At 39.5% G+C, this 20,370-nt stretch overlaps 1 protein-coding gene across 1 annotated transcript in view; it reads left to right on the forward strand.

Moving 5' to 3' along the window:
• The window catches only part of GALNT16 (polypeptide N-acetylgalactosaminyltransferase 16), a 76,969-nt gene that overhangs the window by 18,556 nt on the left and 38,043 nt on the right, over positions 1–20,370 (forward strand). Inside the window, exons 2-3 of the mRNA XM_075193175.1 lie at positions 15,730–15,905; positions 20,212–20,310. Of these exons, the coding sequence (XP_075049276.1) occupies positions 15,730–15,905; positions 20,212–20,310 (275 nt within the window). The remainder of the gene's footprint in view (positions 1–15,729; positions 15,906–20,211; positions 20,311–20,370) is intronic.

Raw genomic sequence — 20,370 nt, forward strand, 5'->3', positions numbered from 1 at the left:
CTCAACTTCGGAAAGCGCTAGGGACATATCTTCGTGGAGATCCATGGTATCTCTTGAGGAGAAGGTAGTCGGCAACATTTTTGAAATTTCCCCTTCCCTTCTTCAATTGAACAAGATCACCTGTGCCAGGGTGACTTTTGCAAGTAGTGCCCAGTGGTTAACCGTAGAATCGGTGGTTAGCCCACTTCAGTAGGCTTGCTGCTTCTCATCGAGGTGCAAGTGCATCTTTTTTACATCTTCCGTGAAAGGTAAGAGCTGAGGCATGTTCCACTTGGACTCCTTAAGTGTTTTCAAGGGAGTCGATAAGATCAACTTGTTCCATCTTGCCTATCTTCCTGAAGTTGCATGCATTTTCAACTGCACCAGTGCAGCCCTCAATTATGGTTCGGCACTCCACAATGCTCGCTATCTTTTGTAAGCTGTGTCCGACCTTCAATGCCAGAAAGGGCATCTTAAATTTACCTGTCTCCTCATCATAGCCAGCTATCAGCTTCACAGCATCAACTACGTACAGAAAGTTCGATGGAATGGTAAAGTCTTCCATCCTGTCCAAATGGGTAGCTCTTCTGGCCTGTAGCAGTAGCCTGCCCATTTCTCTAAGCTTCTGATAAATGTACTTGTGCCTGGCAACATTTGTACCAACCTAGTTGAAGAGATGCTGTCCCACCTGCATGATGCATTGGTCATTTTTGACTGCAAGTAACATTTCATCTGGGGTCACGTCGCTCATGAGCTTCCAAAAGCCACCACTGATGTCAGGTGGAACAGGCTGAGCAAAGGCGCACAGTGACTGGACTGTTTTTGCCAGGAGTGGGCTTGTTGCCCCTCCGGTTTAGCTTGCATCTCTTCATGTGTCGCCACAGGTATTTTCTTGCAAACAAGCCTTGGCAAGCTGCATGAAGCCTTCGGCATCTATCTCTTTGTCTAGAAGGGACCAGCGTGCCATGTCCTGTCTTTATCGTCTCAGTGTTGTACACAAAGTTGCCCCTATTGCGAAGATGTGCCAATTGCATGCACTTTTTCTTTTTTTTTTTTGAGTGCTTGGGGAATTTCATGGGCCAGGCTACTTTAATATCATTGTAGTGAATATTCTCCATATGACGGGCTATTTTTAAGACTGGCTTCTCACAGTACAGGCAGTACTGCTTTTTGTTATATGCCCTGGAGCCATCACTGTTTCTGGATAGCGCTTGGACAGACACTCTGCGGTCTTTCTGACCCACTGTGCTTAAAACGCCACTGTCAGCAGGTCGAGAATGGTAGTAGTAGAACACATCTCTGGGTACCAGCACTTTGGTCCACTGGTGGGCAATGAGGCATCACCGCTGATGTTTGAACCACTCTCCTCTGATGCGTCAGGGGCATACTCATCTCCTCTGCTCTCCGGGCTATAATCTGAGCCTCCGATGGGCTCTGTCATGCTTCACTGTCCCCACTTTACTTTCAGCAGCTGATGGATGCGACCTTGTCTTATCCCTGTCCAGTGTAAAAAGCCAGGGAACACTGTGCATACCTGCTTAAGTGTGAACTCTAGCAGCATCGCGCACACACGCACACACACACTCCCCTCCACATTGGACACATGCACAATTTTGGTCCGACAAATGTTACTCGTGGGGAATTGCCAGATTTGTATGCCGAGCATATCAGCAGGATCCCCTGCATTGATTAGCCTTGAGCAGCTTTGTCGGGACCTCATTTTTTTTTGTCCCCAGTACAACTAAAGTCCCCACAGTGTTGGTGTGTAAACAGGTCAATCTCCTCACAAGCATAGGAATGCAATTACACACACACACACACACACACACACACACACACACACACACACACACACACACACACTTTTCTTGAGTACTGTGTTTAACGAACATTGCTTCATCAAAAAGTGACCAACAATCTGAATTTGCAGAATTTTTGGCTCTATTGCATTATTTTTACTTGTTTTGGCTCTAGTGGTTTTCTTATATAAGAAAACAGAAAATGCAGAAAATAAATTACCTTTGCTCCTCTGCAGGTTCTTGGCTGCTAAAAATATTTTTTTTTTTGTCATATTAATTTGGTAAGAAGGTCAGATGGGGGTTAATATTAATTGAGGGATTTACATTAATGTGCAGCTTGCTTTATGCCTATTTTTTATCTAGCATTTTATTGCATTTTACGTCTCTAGTTTTTCATATGTTACTATTGCCTAATTACTGTCCTGCATGCAATTTTAAATTGTTTTGCTGTGCTGTATGTACGGACAGCTGCACATTACCACTGTGATGTGAAAAAAAGCTGCATACCTCCCAAGTTTTATTTTTATTTTTTCATAATCTGGAGAGTGTGCACATACCAGGCCTGATTCATTAAGGCAAGCAAAGAAAAAAGAGTAGATTTGCTCCTGGGCAAACCATGTTACAATGCAACAGGTGAAAATTACTTTATTATTTTGCACGTAAGGAAAATACTGGCTGTTTTTCATGTAGCACACAAATACTTGATAGCTTTAATTTTACACTGAAATTTAAAGTTGATATAGGCTATGCCGTACCTGCAACATGGTTTTGCCTAGGTGCAAATTTACTCATTTTTAATTTTGCATTACTTGCCTTAATGAATCAGGCCCTGCATGAGAGGGATGTGGTTAAAAAAAAAAAAAAAAAAGGGCTCAGCCATGTTACATTGGGTGTGCAGTGCTTGCCTTCTCCTTCACTATAAACACCCCTTCAATGCCTCATGCACTTGTTTGTTGCCCAATTGTTCTGATCCTGATCCTGATCCTGTCTCCTCAAAGTGGAACAGTCCCGTCAGGGAAGTTGGCAGCAGTTATATGCATGGACCAGTGAACCGCTTTTGTTCTATAAATACTTTGCTTGACATGTTCCCTGCCTCCAGGGCTGCCAAGAGGAATTCAGGGCCCCGGTACAATAAATTCATGGGGCCCCCCTCACGGCGGCACAACATTTTTAGGGGATGTGGTCATGCATTTGGGGGCGTGGTAAATGCGCCATTGGGGTGTGGCTAACACATCAAAATCACTAGGCTCTCAATTCTCCCGAGCGTCACATATGTCCAAGCACTCCTGACTTTCAAGACATCTATCACCAAAGTGTAGTATAGAAAAAATGCAGTGTGTACACAAAGAGTTCAGTCTTGGCCTCCACCTTACATTGGGCACAACACTCACCAAAAATCGACTTTGTCCCTACTAGAATCACAACATTTCACATACTGTCCTGCTCTCTCCTACCTGTTCTTCTCACTTTCACCACCTGTTGCAGCATGTTTCTTTAGTTGCGGCTTGTCTGGATCCTGGAATGCTGGGGGCCCTATTTGGACAAAAAATAGCTGCATTTAGATAATTCCAAACAACCCTGGCGTTAAATCAATACCATCCACGATTAATAATTAGGCCTTTCTCCAGCTCTAATATTACAATAATTTGCCCCTTCATCATCGCCATGCCTTATGATCACACTGCGCCCTCCATGCTGCTTTTGCCCCCTTCATCTGGCTCCCCTTCATCACACTATACTATGCTGCCCCCCCCCCTTTTTTCAATCCCACTGTGCCATGCCTCCCCCCCTTTTTAACCCCACTGTGCCATGCTGCCCACCATTTTTTAACCCAACTGTGCCATGCTGACCCCTGTTTATTAACCCCACTGTGCCATGCTGGCTCATTTTTTAACCCCTCTGTCATGCTGCCCCCCGTTTTTAACCCCTCTGTCATGCTGCCTCCCCATTTTTTAACCCCTTTGTGCTCCCCCTCATTTTTTAACCCCCTCTGTCATGCTGCCTTCCCATTTTTTAACCCCTCTGTGCCCCCCTCTTTTTAACCCCTCTGTCATGCTGCCCCCATTTTTTAACCCCTCTGTGCCCCCCTCATTTTTTAACCCCTCTGTCATGCTGCCCCCTGTTTTTAACCCCTCTGTCATGCTGCCTCCCCATTTTTTAACCCCTCTGTGCCCCCCTCATTTTTTAACCCCTCTGTCATGCTGCCCCCCCCCCCCCATTTTTAACCCCTCTGTCATGCGGCCTCCCCATTTTTTAACCCCTCTGTGCTCCCCCTCATTTTTTAACCCCTCTGTCATGCTGCCTCCCCCCCCCCATTTTTCTTTTAACCCCTCTGTGCCCCCCCTCGTTTTCCTCCCTTCACTTACCTTTTCTCCTTTCTTGGTCTTCTCTGCTGCTCTGTGCTCCATTGCTCCAGACTGACTGAATGCTGGGCATGACATGATGACATCACACCCGGCATTCAGACAGTCTGAATGGAGCACAGAGCAGCAGAGAGGAGGGATGCCGGCTCCGCGATTAAGTGAGTATGTTTTTTTTTTTGTTTTTTTTTTTAAACTAGCCTGCTTCCTCCACCAACGACCGAGCCCCCCCTCCCCGCCGCAAAAAAAAAAAAAAAAAAGAAAGGAAAAAAACGTTTTTTTTAAAAAAAAAAAAAAATCAGCAGCGCAAGGGCCCGGGGCGGCCCCCCTGATATGCCCGGGCCCAGGTAATTAGTACCCCCCCCTCTCGGCGGCCCTGCCTGCCTCGCACCCACTTTTGCAGAGTCAATTGCACATCTCCATCACATGTGGGTTAGGTCTGGAGGGGAGCCTTTGTTAATAAAAGCTATAGTAGGCCTGACATTGTAAACAAAGCTATGAAGAAGGCAGAAGAGTGACAGAAAAGACTTATTAGTTCCCAAATGAAAAAGGCAGACAATAAAGGGATTGACTTGGCTTTTATTACCCAATATAATTGACAGTATAAAGAGATGGAAAAAATCTTTAGGAGACATTGGAATGTCTAAAGATCCCAGTCTATCAAATAGAATTCTATCCAAGCTCAAATTCTTATGGAGAAAAGCATCCAACTTGAGAAACTCAATAAAAGCACTCTACCACTGAAAGGTGTACATATCAAGACAGTAGGCTTCCATCAATGCGGACTGTGTCCAGCCTCAGTCTGACACTAGTATGGAAAGTAAGGTTTCTGAGTTGTCTTCTACAATACATGGGACCAATAACCACATTAAGAAATTCATCACTTGTATTCGTAAAATCTGTGTATACCTATTAGAATGTTTGTATACGTGTGAATGTGTTCTATAGTACATGGGCAGGACCACTTGTACAGTAAAAGAAAGATTAACAGACCCTGTAAGGAATATCTGAGGTTTGACAAACATTCAGTTTCACAACCTTCTACAAACATAATTGTTCAGTTAGGTCCCTTTAAACATTTTTGTGGAATTTACAAAATAAATGGTAATTGGAGAATATTAACATGGCAAAAGCAGAAGTTAGGTGGATCTATCCCCTCAAAGATTACATCCAATTGAGCTGAATGTAGATTTTAAACTGTAATTTTCCTTGTAATAATTTATCGTGGCTGCCTTATCATCCTATATGGATTATCATAAATTAGACTGATAAATCCACCTACATAAGGGCCAAATAACCTCATTAATATTTCTAACTATTATTTGTTTTTTAAATAGTCTAAATTAGATGCTCTTTAATGATTGGTTTATATTATGGATATAATGGGAATTATGTATATGGATAATCCTTTGTATGTTCAAAGGATTCAATTCTATTGAATTATAATTGTGAGATTATTAGTTCATCATTATCATGATTAGAGTATGTTTTTATAGGGCACCACTGATTCCGTAGCACCCTCCAATCATCTTGCAGATATGACTTGAATAAACATAATAACAGATACATGAATATAATTAAGCATCATAACACAAACATGGCTAGTCATGAGCTAACACTTACGGCTAGCGCAGATAGAGGTACAAACCTGTAAACAAACAGCAAAAAAACTCAGCATAAAACATGCAATACAAGGTAGATGAAGATGAGACATAGGGTAGAGACTACCCTGCCTGTGAGAGTTTACATTCTAGATTGAGTAAATAATGTTTTTCATGGGTTTTTACGTATTTGATAACATAAATCCAATTAGAAATTTTAGTAACTTATTTACTATCCGAAAAATGAACAACCAATACTAACCAATCACTAAGATCTTGTTTCTATAACAACATGACATTATATGTGATGTGAATATTTTCTATTGGACAGTCCACTCCATTATTTTGGCTTTGACAACATAATAACACGAGTAGGAAGAAAGCTTCAAGTTTCCATATCTACATGACATCAAGCCTGAAATTAAGAATTCTCATTGGTCAACAAATATGTGTTAGTTAGTCCACTATAAAACTTTGTCCTCAGTACTTGAAGGCATAATCAAATGACATTACACAATATGATTGGCAGCAGGTAACACCATGCTACTTATTGAATGAATAACACTAAGTGGAAATTACAAAAACATGGAAGTACGGTGTTGAGAAAGTTTAGTCTACAGTTTAAGAGATTAGCGAAGAAGAATGATGTTAGGAATCTGTAATCCATTTTATAATACGAGTTCCTTTTTATATTGAGTGCTGAACCTGAGCCGAGAGCAAAAATAAGTGTTGAAATTACCGTACTAATTGTAATAGTGCGCTGGCCGCGTTACTTTTGGCAGTAACGCGGTCATTTGAATTTGCCCCTTTGAATGTAATGTAGTAATCAAATCTTATATAAAATACAGCTGTGTAACCATAATTGTGCTAACTTAACAAACTACTTGGTAATACATTTTATTTAGCAAGATTTGTAATATCCTGTATCACTAGTTGATTTTATTAAATCCCTTCAGTTTGACTCTTTCAGATCATCTCACAGTTCTGTATAATAGACTTGATTTACTGACTGTTTACCAGTCATTAAGAGAAATACAGTAGATTTTTTTAAAACTTTCATGATTGTATGAGCATCAAAGTCTATTTGCATACGTTGCTGTATCTGCTAAGGCATGATCACTTGTGCAATAAATACACATTGCATCCAACTTTAGTTTTCATTTTCATCACTAGGTTATATTTTTATTCCATGTGCCAAATTTATTTAATGAGCGCCATCTAATTTTTTTTTTACATTTAGACTGTATAACTTGTAAGTAAAGACATTGCCAGTTTGGCTAGTGTTAGTGACCTAATCAGTGATAAAATCTGATTTCTACTGATGCAGACATTCTATAGTTAATGTGTGTGGGGTAGCTCAGCACAGCTGGGAGTCCAGCCGTCGCACACAGGAACATCTGCTTAGATGGATAAGGGCTCAACCCACAGTGATTTAACCAAGAAACTATTTGGCCAGAAGAGAAATGAGAGATGTGTATTAATTAAGCAGTTTGTGACATTTCACCAGAAAGTTTTTAATGTGCTTTAGCAATTTTATTTAAACAAAATCCAAAAAGAAAAGTTCTAAAGAACATTTCATAATGTCCTGAACATGTTGGCAAGCTAGACACAAAGACCCAGTGTTAGGTCTGTACTTTTATGCGGAATAATGTGTGTGTTATAGCTTGATAAGGGAAGTCCACACAATAAAAAAGTAAAATACTAATACTACTAATCTTCTCAAATTAATAAAGTGATTAGCAAATTATTAGCAAATTTAATGTCTGTTTTCATGTTCCCCTCCCTATTACCTCCCCTAATAAGCTCCTTTGAATCTCTGTATCCTCTCTATGCAGATGACTCCAAAATGAATCTATCATTTTTACCATTTGTGTTACTGTATGTGTTTCTACTTTTTTTATTTTTGTTCTCTTGCTACCTCAAACTCAATCTTTCAGAAACTAAGCTAATAATGTTTCCACCAGTCTACAGAAGTTGTATACCTGGTAGCTCTATATCTGTTGTCAACACAACAATAAATGCTTTTCATCAAATTCGATGCATAGGCATCATCCTTGTCTCAGAATTGTATACAGATTGGATGTTCCTCACATCCAATCTGTATACATATCCTGTAACATACATCCAAGAAACATCTCCAGAATACGCAGGTATCTCACACAAGACACTGCAAAATGTATTTCATTCACTCATAGGGGCATATTCAATTGTTTACTTTTTCCGCCGCGAAAAAAGTGAACAGGATATTACATTAATTCTACTCAGATTTCAGCTCGCAGCTCCCTGAGCCGCGAGCTGAAATCTAGCAAGAAAACTACCGTAATAACAGTATTTACACGCACTATTACCGTAATGGCGGTAATAGTGCGCGCGCCGCAAGATTTTTGGTGTTTTCGCCAACAATTGACTATGCCCCATAACCTTCAGCATTGATTATAGCAATTCCCTTCTTACTGGTTTTCCCCAACCATTTGTTGACATGCGCTGATTGGCTTCTTTTCGGTTCATGCACTGTGATTGGACTGATCCTCCAGTGAGTGTTAATTATTTGCCATAATTTAAGTGAATTAGAAGCTGTTTGGAAATTTATTTATCTGTATTTCAGGGTCGATACGCCCATGTCTTTTGCAGGCACAATTCACTTAGTCTGCTCATTGCCTGCAAATTGGGATGGAAGAAAATACCATCTACATTTCCCTGTGCTAGGCACAGTTAAATGTGTAATCCCATAGAGACATTTTGTTTGTTTTTAACATGAATGCCGAAACTGATGTTTTTCAAAGACGTTTTCCAATAACTAGGTGATCCCTTGGCAAAATCACTCTCTGTGGGGGACTTGTATGGCTGCCGAACTCTCTGTTCTGGCAACATTCGGTTTCTGTTTGGTCACAGGAAACTGTCTTAGTCTGAGCTAGTCAGTCACAAAGCTCCTCGGTGGTTAGGTTGGTTATGCTATAAATGTTCAAATCTTCTCTGCTCACTACATCATGGGCCTGATTCATTAAGGAACGTAAATGCCAATATGTGCCGTATTTTGCATAAAATCACACTTGGCATGGCCAGGACCAAACCGTACGCCAGTGAACGCAGCAACGTTCAAGTCATCTTCAAGCACAAAGGACCCTTACTACAACCTATGCTTTCATGGGAGTGGACTAGGCATATGCTCATATTAAGTGTACAGTTAGGGCCTGCCAACCCGAGCACCCGCAGCAGCATCTAATTCAAGCTTTGGGGATCTCCAAGGTACGTGCTTTTATGTCGTATCACTTGCACCAGCTACAGGTTGAGTGTAAGTGCCGATTACTAGTCATGACAATCGTGTATACATGCTAGAACATGTGTATACAATCGGGAGCAACTGTAAAAATGCATTTTATGTACAGTAGATATTCATAACATACTAATATATGTTATTTTATGGGGGGAAAAGCAAACTTTTTATTTATTATTATATATATTAACAGGTAATATTTGAATTTTCTCCATGTGTGTTCTATTAGGATTTTATATTTCACATATGTATTGGATGAATTCTGCAGTGCATTGTCTATCAGATAAGAGTGTACCTAGACCCATATTCAACAAGAGAAGTTTCTTCAGAGTCGCTCTTTGTTGAATACGGTCATGCATATGCCTGATTTTATGTGTGTTTTTGTTTTTGTTTTTTTGTTTTTTAAAAAGCACACAATACATTTTGATTTGCGTGCCTTAATGACCAAACACCATATGTCTTGTGACTGGTTGCCATGGTAATTTAGTGACACTAAGCAAACTGTAAATTATTAATAGCAGTTTCAAACAAAACAAGGAAAAAGTAAAGAATTGCATGTGTTATAGGTACCTTTTAAAGCAACAACAGTTGAAAAAATTACAGTTACTGTAATGCCTGTGCAACATAGTTATTAATGGGTCTTGTATTGATCAATGGAAGATGCTAATACTCTGAACATTTTTTGTGGCTAATGACAAGCCAGATGTAGGCAAGATTGCTGTAGCTACTTTAACAACCCACACTGAACAACATCCACACATTTATGTATACTTGTATTTTTGTATGACCCCAAAGTTACGAGACCTCGTAGTCACATCTGGTACTATAGAAAATAAACATACAGTCAGAGTGCCCTATGTAAAGTAACCAGAGACGTCTGGACAGCTAATAGCATTTAGAAGACCTCATTATTGTCTTCACACATTGTCAGAAAGAAATTACACTTTCCAGACTCATTTCTGAATCTCCATTAACCAAAAAGGAGGTGAACTGGCAGTCACTGGCTGAGCCACTTAGAACTCTGACTCACAATTCATACTCAAGGAATGTGTGATTTGTAGAACAGAACTGATTAGTGAGATTTGAAAGGATCTGAAACACACGCAATATTGCAGTCATGTTCCCAGCCTAACATTTCCATATGTGTCTTGCTATGCTGCCAAACTTTTGGTAATTTTTAGAAAAGGTCACCCAGAAAGCATTTCAATATCTCCAAACCTTACTTGCTATGGGATTTACGAAGTAATTTGTATCCTCCATATGTGAACACTAGAGTCTTGTCTAAAATATAGGGCAGCACGGTGGCTTAGTGGTTAGCACTTCTGCCTCACAGCGCTGGGGTCATGAGTTCAATTCCCAACCATGGCCTTATCTGTGTGGAGTTTGTATGTTCTCCCTGTGTTTGCGTGGGTTTCCTCCGGGTGCTCCGTTTTCCTCCCAAACTCCAAAAACATACTGGTAGGTTAATTGGCTGCTATCAAAATTGACCCTAGTTTCTCTCTGTGTGTGTGTATGTTAGGGAATTTAGACTGTAAGCTCCAATGGGGCAGGGAATGATGTGAATGAGTTCTCTGTACAGCGCTGCGGAATCAGTGGCGCTATATATATATAAATAGTGATGATGCAATTATCCCAAATGGCTAAAGTATTACACTCATAACTTACAGAAGCTTATCACAGTGTAAATATTACATAAGACTAGTATTGTTGTTTTGTAATAGGTCTAGTTAAGGTTTAATATATTCTAAAAACACAAAACAAACATTCTAACCTGAATGGCCATTGGAAGTGAATCCATCTTCTCTAGACTGGATTAAAATTCACACCTATAGTTACTCTCAATTAAATCAGGTATCTTTGCATTGTTAGACTACTCTGAAATCATGCATCTGAAAACAGATTGTCCATGTCGGTTTCAGATAAATGTGAATTAGAATCCAGCCAACTAACTTAAAATTGATTATTTCTAAATAACCATTAATTTTCATTTGAATTAATGTTAGATTACAATTCTGCTTGGCTATAACCATTTACAGAAAATGCATTACTAAATATTTCCATGGTTACAGTAGAAATGCTATATTACAACAATAATTCAATGTCCAACGTAATTGGAGTCAAAGGTATGACTTTAAATCAGCAATCTTACATTTTTTTTTCTTGAAATAACAAGTAAAGTACCTTTTTAAGCATGAATGTGACAATAATTTTTTTAGCTATCCTTCAACAACTCATTATCTCCTTTTCAAAAGCTATCTGGTTGGCAACCAAAAATGGCTGCCAGGCACATTCAGTCTGCTATAGAGACACAGGTCCACATCTCACAGCATTTCATGTGATGACAGAGGGGAAGAAGGAGGGTGTCACAATTCAGACAGAGCTCAGAGGGGTGTACAAAAGCCTCTATGGCTTACGAAGTCATGTGACTGTGGTTGCCATGGTACTCCAGAATCATAAATCATTAATAGCAGACTGAAGGGAAAAAAAACCAAGGGGAAATGGTAAACACCACCATTCTTCTTTCAGCCTTCTCCAATGATTTGTGTTTAAAAAAACTCCTGATATTTTTCATTGCATTGCTGCTTTAGCCCAATAACAATTTGAAATGTTGTTGGAGCTATTATAAGCAATAACTCTTAAGTGTAAATATTCTGTAAGATTAGTTGTTGTGATTGGAGACAGAATTCAGAGTTGCAACGTAAAAAAACCTCATCATTTGGATATAACACACCTGTGTCATCAACACTGTTTATCTGTAAGGCACTGCCAAACTCTGAGTCTATTTAATAAATCATAATAAAAACATTGAAACAGAACAAATACATAGAAGGTTGGCATAGAAGATGCTGGTGTAAAACAATGGTAGAGAGCGCCCTGCTGGTGAGCACTTAGGGGCATATTTAATTAGCTTTCCGGTTCGCGGTAACGCAAATCCTGCGCACTATTGCCGTTAATACGGTACCGCAATAACGCGGATTTTCGTACGCAACCCTATGGGCTGCGAACAAAAATCCACGTTATTGCAATACCATGTATTGACTATGCAGCCCGTTCCGGCACGATCCCGCGGACCGGAAAGCTAATTGAATATGCCCCTTAAAGTCAAGAGGGAACATTGCATAGAACATGTAGGCAGAATTCACTGGGTCAGATATTATGGTACACAACCTCTCATCGCTGAGCAGCCTTCCCCACTACCTTCAGCATTTTACTTACAGGATAACAATTAACCTTTACTGTACTGGAGAATAATCTTTAGCTAGTGTATGTATAGAGCTATTTACTCACAGTGATTTATATGCATCTGTGGCCTAGCTAGCCTGAGTTGCATGCTACATGCATCATAAATATAACATTTGATAGGGATCATTGATTCATGACACCAGGTAACAGACATGGTTCCGATAGTGGGAAGCCATTGATTTCTGAGCTGAGAGGTGTAATAGAATGAGCACATTAAATGGGAACTGTTAAAAGAGCTTCATGGACTTCACCTTTCCATTTTGTCAAATGCCATATTAATTGCATACTATACATATACACATAAGTATATAAATGGCAATTGTGGAGTATGAATCATTCCGAAGTGTAGTCTACATTGCAAAATATAAAGGCAAGGTTTAAATGGGGAGCTTAAGTGGCACTGTCATTTTTTTATTATTATTATTATTATTATTACATCCTTTTCAAAACATTTTGGACATAAAGGTCCTGATTTATTAAAGCACGCAAACAAACAAATTGTGTATGTTTTTTGTTTGGTTTTTTTTAAAAAAAACTTCTGTAAATTGGGCATATGCCCTTCTGTCTACAAGTGCTTCTGGAGAAATTACTCTTGTTGAATACAGATACATTGCAGGCTACATACAATACATATGTTAAATGTAAAGTCCAAGGAGAATGCACAGAAAAGAAAAAGTATTCAATTATTGTCACCTGTTAATAATATAGTCCTTAATAAAGAAAACTAAAAAAATTCCCCATGAAATACATTTATCAGGTGCTATTAATGTCTGCTATACATAAAATGCTTTTCTACAGCTGCTCCTGATTAAAAACACATGTTCTAGCTGGAATATGTGACCGTCATCACTATCACTTGGCATTTATACCAGACCAGTATGTGATGCAAGTGATACAACAGGAAAACATGTGCCTTAAAGATGCCCAAAGCTGAATCAGACGTTGGTGCGTGTGCTCGACCTTGGCACGCCCTAATTGTACATTAACTGTGCATATGCCCCTTCCCCTCCCATTCTGTCCATGGAATTATAGGCTGTCGTAAGTGTCATTTGCGTTCAAAGTTGACTTGGATGTCCCTGCTTTCATCAGCGTAGAGTTCGTTTCTGGGCATGCGCTGTGCGATTTAATACGGCACCTATCACCATTTACATTCCTTAATGAATCAGGCACTTTATATCGTGCCTTAGGAGATTGGGCACATGTAAACCTAGGCAAGTGGAGAGGGGGATTACAGATTTTTCGAATTACCCTCTCTAAAATAGAGCTGCCCAATCAGCAGCTGGCGTGAGCCAGTACATCCTGCATAGACTTATTTAGGCTTTATGAAATCATTTTTAGAAATAGGTTTTAGTGCAAAACTTTGTAGTTGCTGGATATATACAGCCCTCTTCATAAAACCATTTGGACAACATTAGTCTAAAGAAAACCTGTTGTATTATTTGTAGCACTGTTCCTCTTTGCAGAGTAGTGAAACTGGTAGATGTTTGCAAAGTAGAACATACTGTATATTTTGTTTGTAATGTATCCATTCCTGAACGAGATTTTCAAAATCTCGATCAACGATTTCATGTGCTTTGGGATGACAATCGTTCATCGTTTCAGTGTACACACTAATGCCATATCAGGCCGAATGGCCGTTTATCGTCCGATTGACCCAATAATCGTGTGTACCTAACCTTACTCTTGCGACCTTTATAGACAATAGTTGGAGGTACCATGTTAATGATGCAAGCACTAAGCAAATTAATATGGTTTAAGAGCCCAGCGCTCGTCTTATTAAAATCTTGTGCACCCTCACTGTTACGAAGGGCTTGAACGATTGCTCTTGACTTGCAACATCTGCTCTGAGTCCAGGAAATGTTGTATTACCACTGAGCTTGATTTCATTAAGTAATTCAGTGCGGTGCTGAGCAGGCTATTGCTGGTCGACATTATGACCGGAGTAGCCCATGTTGTGGGTGTCGCCAGTTCAGCCGGGCAAGCTTAATGCTAGTAGCAGCTTTAGCCGAGGGATCCCATGTTCATCTGCTGCAATTATCGCTACCAGCCCATGCATTATGAGCTGGTGCTGTGGGCACTTTTGGGTGTGGGGAAACGTGTAAACTCTTCCCATATTTATTTTATTTTTTTTACTGGTAAAGGTCCGTGATGATCATTATCGGCAGCACGGACATTTGCAATTGGGATAGAGCACCCACAACTGTTATACCTCCTGACAGGTGTGTCTGCAGCTGTCTCTACCTCTAAGTGGAGTGCAAGTACACACCTTTACTTGACCTATGTTAGCCCCACGCCCCCACCCCTTCCCTCCCCTGTTCCACCTCTAACAACTTAACAACTTAAGGTGACACAAGTCAGGGATACACATGGTAATATGAATATGTATTTTTCATTCACAGTTCAAACAAGCGTATTTTACACTTAAAAAAGGACCTTGTGCCCTGCTCTAAATGAACCACAAAATACTTTACTTACAATTCTCTAATGCATTATTATGTAAATAAGGTGTCATGTTCTCTTTAGCATTAACTGCCTAATTTAACCCGGTTAATGTAATTGGAAAATAAGTAGGGCAAAATTGATAGCAGAATATTGTGAATTGGGTCCAATAAGTGACAACAATGTTGCCTCCTCTTGGTGGTTGTGTGTGTGTGTGTGTGTGTGTGCGCTTCTTTATGAAGTAAACAGGAAATAATGACAATAGTCCTCCATCTTTCAGTATTGTTAGCATTTTAAGACTTGTGAAATTATTTTTATTTGTAAAATGTTAGTATACTTAATAATATATAAATGTAACCTCTAGGGATTGTCCCAGGTTTTGATGATCTAAATATTTAAACCTTGTAATGCCCCTTGGTTGAGCAGCTGTGTAGTTTCCCTGCTATATATTTTTTATTTTGTGTATTGTCTACGTTATCATCTATTAATGAAGAAAATAGTATAATATAGTAGAAGTATATTAGGATCAGGTCAAGATAGATGGACTGTTGTTGGCAGGTATATGATATGTATAGAACAGATAACCAGATCAATAGCTAATTATCCCTGAAAACCGCATATGAAAATAGAAGTTAAAGGAGGATTCCAGCTTCTTGATTATTTTTTTTTTAAGTCCAAACTCCTTACCCAACAAGTTAAACTGTGCGCTCCATTGTCCAACAGACCTTTACGTCTGGTGAACATGACTGTTTAGGTGCGGAAAACTACACCCCACTACATCAGTGGGATAGAAGTGAAAAAAGATAGCAGCACAGCAAATTTTTCTGAATTTGAACGTATACCACAGAGATTTAGTGATAAATTCACTTCACAGCACAGTTATTAGAGCACAAACAGTCAGGATTGAAGGATCCTTAATAAATCTTATGTAGCTTCACCTTTTGCATCTGCCAAAAATATCTGAGCAGTGAGTGGGAATTTGCAGGCTGAAACGGAGTCAGTGCACGTTTCATGTTTTGGGGTTTTTATTCCAGGTGACATCAGCCTTCCAAACAGAGAAGGGGAAGCTGCATGGATTTGATGAGAAGTTGTATCTTGGCTCAAAGCTTCTAAAGGCTGGAGAAGATCCCTACCGTCAGCATGCCTTCAACCAGCTGGAAAGTGACAAGCTGAGCAGTGACCGGCCCATTCGGGACACAAGACACTACAGGTAGAGGGGATCTTTAACTCTGTGTGCCAAAAGTATGAAAGAGGACCTTTTATGGGCTAAATAGAGGTCAGGGAAGGGTTTGCTAACCCCCACTTGTCTGGCTGTATGTCAAACAGCTGTGGAGATTATATTCACTAGCTGCATGACAAGTAATTCACTATGGAACATAAACTTACGTTTAACATAGACCAAGTCTTTCCTAGTCATTTTTACAGAAAAGTCCTTAAAACATCAAATCTGGATTTTTGTAGAAAAATATAAAAAGCAAAGATTACAGTTGCATAAAAAAATTGTTCTTTTGAAACCGTGAAGATGCTGAATCTGTCTGACAGATGGGCTAATTATTCCTGTATATGAATCATTAACAGTAATTTGCCTAAGCTCCAACAGAGGATTCTAGTGAAGTTATAAAAAATTATGAAGAGGATCCACGTCACTTATAACCTTTAACGCTTAACGTAAACTAGAATATACAGTAATACGCTAAAGCCCCATATGCAGTTGTAGTGTCACAAACAGTCTCAAATAACAGGGATGGCAAAGTCCCATTCATTCATTACCCAGACTATGCTTTAGTCTTGTGCTGACCAGCCTAGGTGACTTGCTAGTTTTGGGCCAGGTTATAGCATTCCTAGGGTGGTGGATATTATTAAATGTATTTAATGTTTGTTTACTTTTTGTCATATGCACTGTACTTGCTTTAACAGTTAAACTTAATATTAAAGCAACACTGATCTTTCAATTAAGACCGCACCATTACACTTTAATTAAACCAAATTCACATACTCTCACTTCTCCATTGTTCAGAAATTTGTATGAAAAAAAAAATATATATTCTTGTCTTCTGTTCTTTATCCAACACCAACTGTGCTTGTAACCCACCCAAACCTAAAAAGGTTACAAAAAAATAGTAAAAAAAAAAAAGGTAAGAAAACCCCCCTCCCGATTAAAAACAAACAAACGATGGATGAAAAAAGGGATGAGGCAACCCTGAATACAGCAACGGCAACCTTTGACACTCCTGCTGTTATGGAACTACAAGTATCAGTATGCCTAATGTGTTGGACAATTCTTTTACTGCATGTAAGAGATGCTCCAGGAAACTAGAGTGCAGCTGTGGAAAGAGAGATACACAGCCATAACGAGCTATCAGCAATTGTTTAATGAATCTAGTGGCCACGTGTGCAAGAGTAGTGCTTCAGCTCAGCCTTTGTATGTGACAAGGGGATATTGTTGGGGAAATATATGACACATATGCTTCCCCTCCCCCCCCCCCCCACATCACATATGCCTCCCCACCATTCTCCCATTGTCACATGCATACCTCCCAACTGTCCCCATGTTTGGTGGCCCGTACAGAGACAGGGCTTAACAAATAATGGGTGGGGTTTTTAAAATGTGCCCCACTTGTGGGTGGTGCTTGGACAGGATTGAGGCAGGGCTTATTTTTCCCTTCTTCATGATTCTAAATATTGGTCACATGGGACTTAACACCAACATGCCTAGTGCTTTTGAAGAGCTAGACTGTCCTGTTCTCCTCTCCCCTCCAAACCCTTTCATAGCCGTGTGCAATCTGTTCACCGCTGCTCTGCCATGCGAAGCTGCTATTAACAGAATACTTCCCAACTTTCCTAACCCCAGGACAAAGCTGTCTCGATCGAAATGGTAGGACAGAGCCCTCAAATTGGGATTGTCCAGCCTAAATCGGGACGGTTGGGAGGTATGCAACAATGGGACCCCTTCTCCATGGAAACTGCAGCAGGTTTTGAGCTGCTGGCAGGGGCAGATAGGAAGAGCAGTGTGAAGTGGGACATATCTTCTGACTGTCCCACCAGTCAGGACCAAAAGTCCTGGGACTACCTAACCTGAGTTAGGACTGGTGGCATGTTGAAGCTTCTAACAAGAAAAAATCAATAGGACAATAAGACCTTATGAAAGCTTGAGGATTTCGTATACTAATACAAGCTAAAGATGATCGGAATACAATGGAGCTTTCAATGGACTTTCATGTGATAAGTCAAACCAACTTTCAATGTTGTGGAACAGCAAGCTGCTAGAAGTAAGGGTGAGTGGTCAGCTCACCTTACTTCCTGTCCCAATTAAGTGATAAATGTTCCCATATTAACAGAGGGTCATGCAGTAAGCTGAATTTGTCATATAACTGGTGAAGAAACAGAACATCCTCTCTATATTGTTCCAAGAGAAACCAGAGTATTAATTTCTTCAATGGGTCAAAGTTTCCATCTAATCTTCTCCCTCATTGATAAAACAAGTGGCTGATTAGGGATCCCTTATCCCCTGATGGAAATAAGTAAAGCCCAAAGTTGCCTGCAGTTACCTGTCCGCAGTTGGCGTTCTCTTAGGAGGACAGAGGAGAGTTCAGAACACTATCAATTAGATTGTAGTCCAGTGGACGACCACAGATGTAAATAATCTCAAGGTAAGTAATCTTCAAATTAATAAAATCCGATCTGACGAGTTTTGTCATTAAAAATTACTTTATCAAAGATAATTTTCTGAAATTGTGGTGCCGATTGAAAATGAAAGGGGCAGGGCTTTCACCCATCCTTCTCATCGGGCTGGCTGGGTTGGGGACAGGGGGGCAACTGACCCCGGGTCGGTCCCACAGTGGGCTATTTTAGGTGAGGTCACTGATCTACCTACATTTTTTTCCTTTAAATGTTCCTAATAGGCTGCTGAGCTGAGTTTTGCCCTCTGGGCTAAAATTTGACAGTCAGCTCCTGCTTCTCATTGACCACCCTCACCCCCATCGATCTGGTGGATGCAGAGGTGTGTGTGGAGCCACAACACTAGGACCTCCCCAATACAGAAGTAAAGGTACCAGCAAGGGGATTTATTAACCCAACAGTAAAGGCAATGGTTTGTTAAGGACTTCTTTTAAGCCATAGTAAACCCCAGCTACATGCATAGTACCCATGATGATTAACAATACAAAGATGTTCCACCATGAAAAAATCAACAAACAACACTCAATTTTATTAAAACAGGCATGCATAATGGAAAATAAAAAAATAGTGCTGTGTTAAATTGAAAACCTATATTTTTTATTTTGTAAATTGTATCTTTTCATGTTTCACATTATTGCAAGATACGGAACGATTGTCCCCGAAACAGCTTGTAAACATGTCAGTTCTTAACATCGGACAGGATGTTGAGTCAATTTTAATGAAGTATAAATATATTAGTCTGTTAATGTTTATGGTTTTGGCTCCCCAATATACCTTTATATGCAACAGTGGATTTACATGTTGTTTGAACTATTAGAAGCATTTTCTACCTATGTTCTATTGCAGTGTATATTATAAATTGATTTAAAGGTGAATTCACATTCTACATATATAGACCATAATATTATATTTTTTTACTTATGAAAATAATAGTTGTTATGTTCGTTTTGTCGCTAACCAATAAAGATTGTCCAATGATATTATTGTGGTTCCAACACACAAAGATATTTACTTGCAAAATATAGTAGAATTTACAGCAAGCCATTATGACACATAAAAGATATTATAATAAACAGGAAAATATAAAACCCGAATACATTATGAATGCGCTTCACCTGGGCCCAGGTTAAGATACAGTCATGTTGTTGGGAAGAGCGAACAATGGCCCAGGGAAGTTTTGCTTATATGCAATTTCAGATAACAAAAAAACACTGATGATGTCACTATGTACAAAGATAACACTAAGAGAGGTCGTCATTGGTCCAGGGTTCAGGTCAGTCCAGTATAATACAAATCATAGGTCAGTTCATAGGATTCCTCTGATAAGGTGTGGCCAGCTCACTGTAACAGCTGAGCACATGTTGTGCCTAAGAGAACTGACCTAATCCAGTTTTTACCAACCTATTTGCATTCCGAACACAATATCATTTTGAGCATTAATTCTTTATCTTCCATAACTAGCAATTGCTTCGCCGATATTAGTGGATTCCTGATGGTAATGTGCAGATCAGAATGACACTATACATGATATACTTCCTATATCCTGAGCCTTAGATACCTTTAATAGAATATCATTTATGTATAAATAATCTCTAATATATTTTACTAATAAATAAATGTGGATTGGAACTTTAATAAATGTGTATTATTTACAAGTGTAAGTGCGAATAATAATGTGTTTATTAATCCGTGCAATTGCGTCATTACACGTGGCGTACTAATCGCACGGTAAAACAAAATTAATTTAGTTTACTTCATCCAATTATTTGACTTCCACATTGTATTTTTAGAACAAATTTCCTTTGATAATTATGTGTTCTTGATATATTTCTCACCAGATGCACCTCTGTACATTATGATGTTGACCTCCCCTCCACTAGTGTTATTATCACCTTTCACAATGAGGCTCGTTCTACTCTGCTCCGAACTATTAAAAGGTGGGTATTGACTCTGGATGAGATGCAGGCTGTACCTGTTTTGATACCAGAAAGTGGGTA

Source organism: Mixophyes fleayi, chromosome 12 (assembly GCF_038048845.1).
Source record: "Mixophyes fleayi isolate aMixFle1 chromosome 12, aMixFle1.hap1, whole genome shotgun sequence".
NCBI classification, from domain to species: domain Eukaryota; kingdom Metazoa; phylum Chordata; class Amphibia; order Anura; family Limnodynastidae; genus Mixophyes; species Mixophyes fleayi.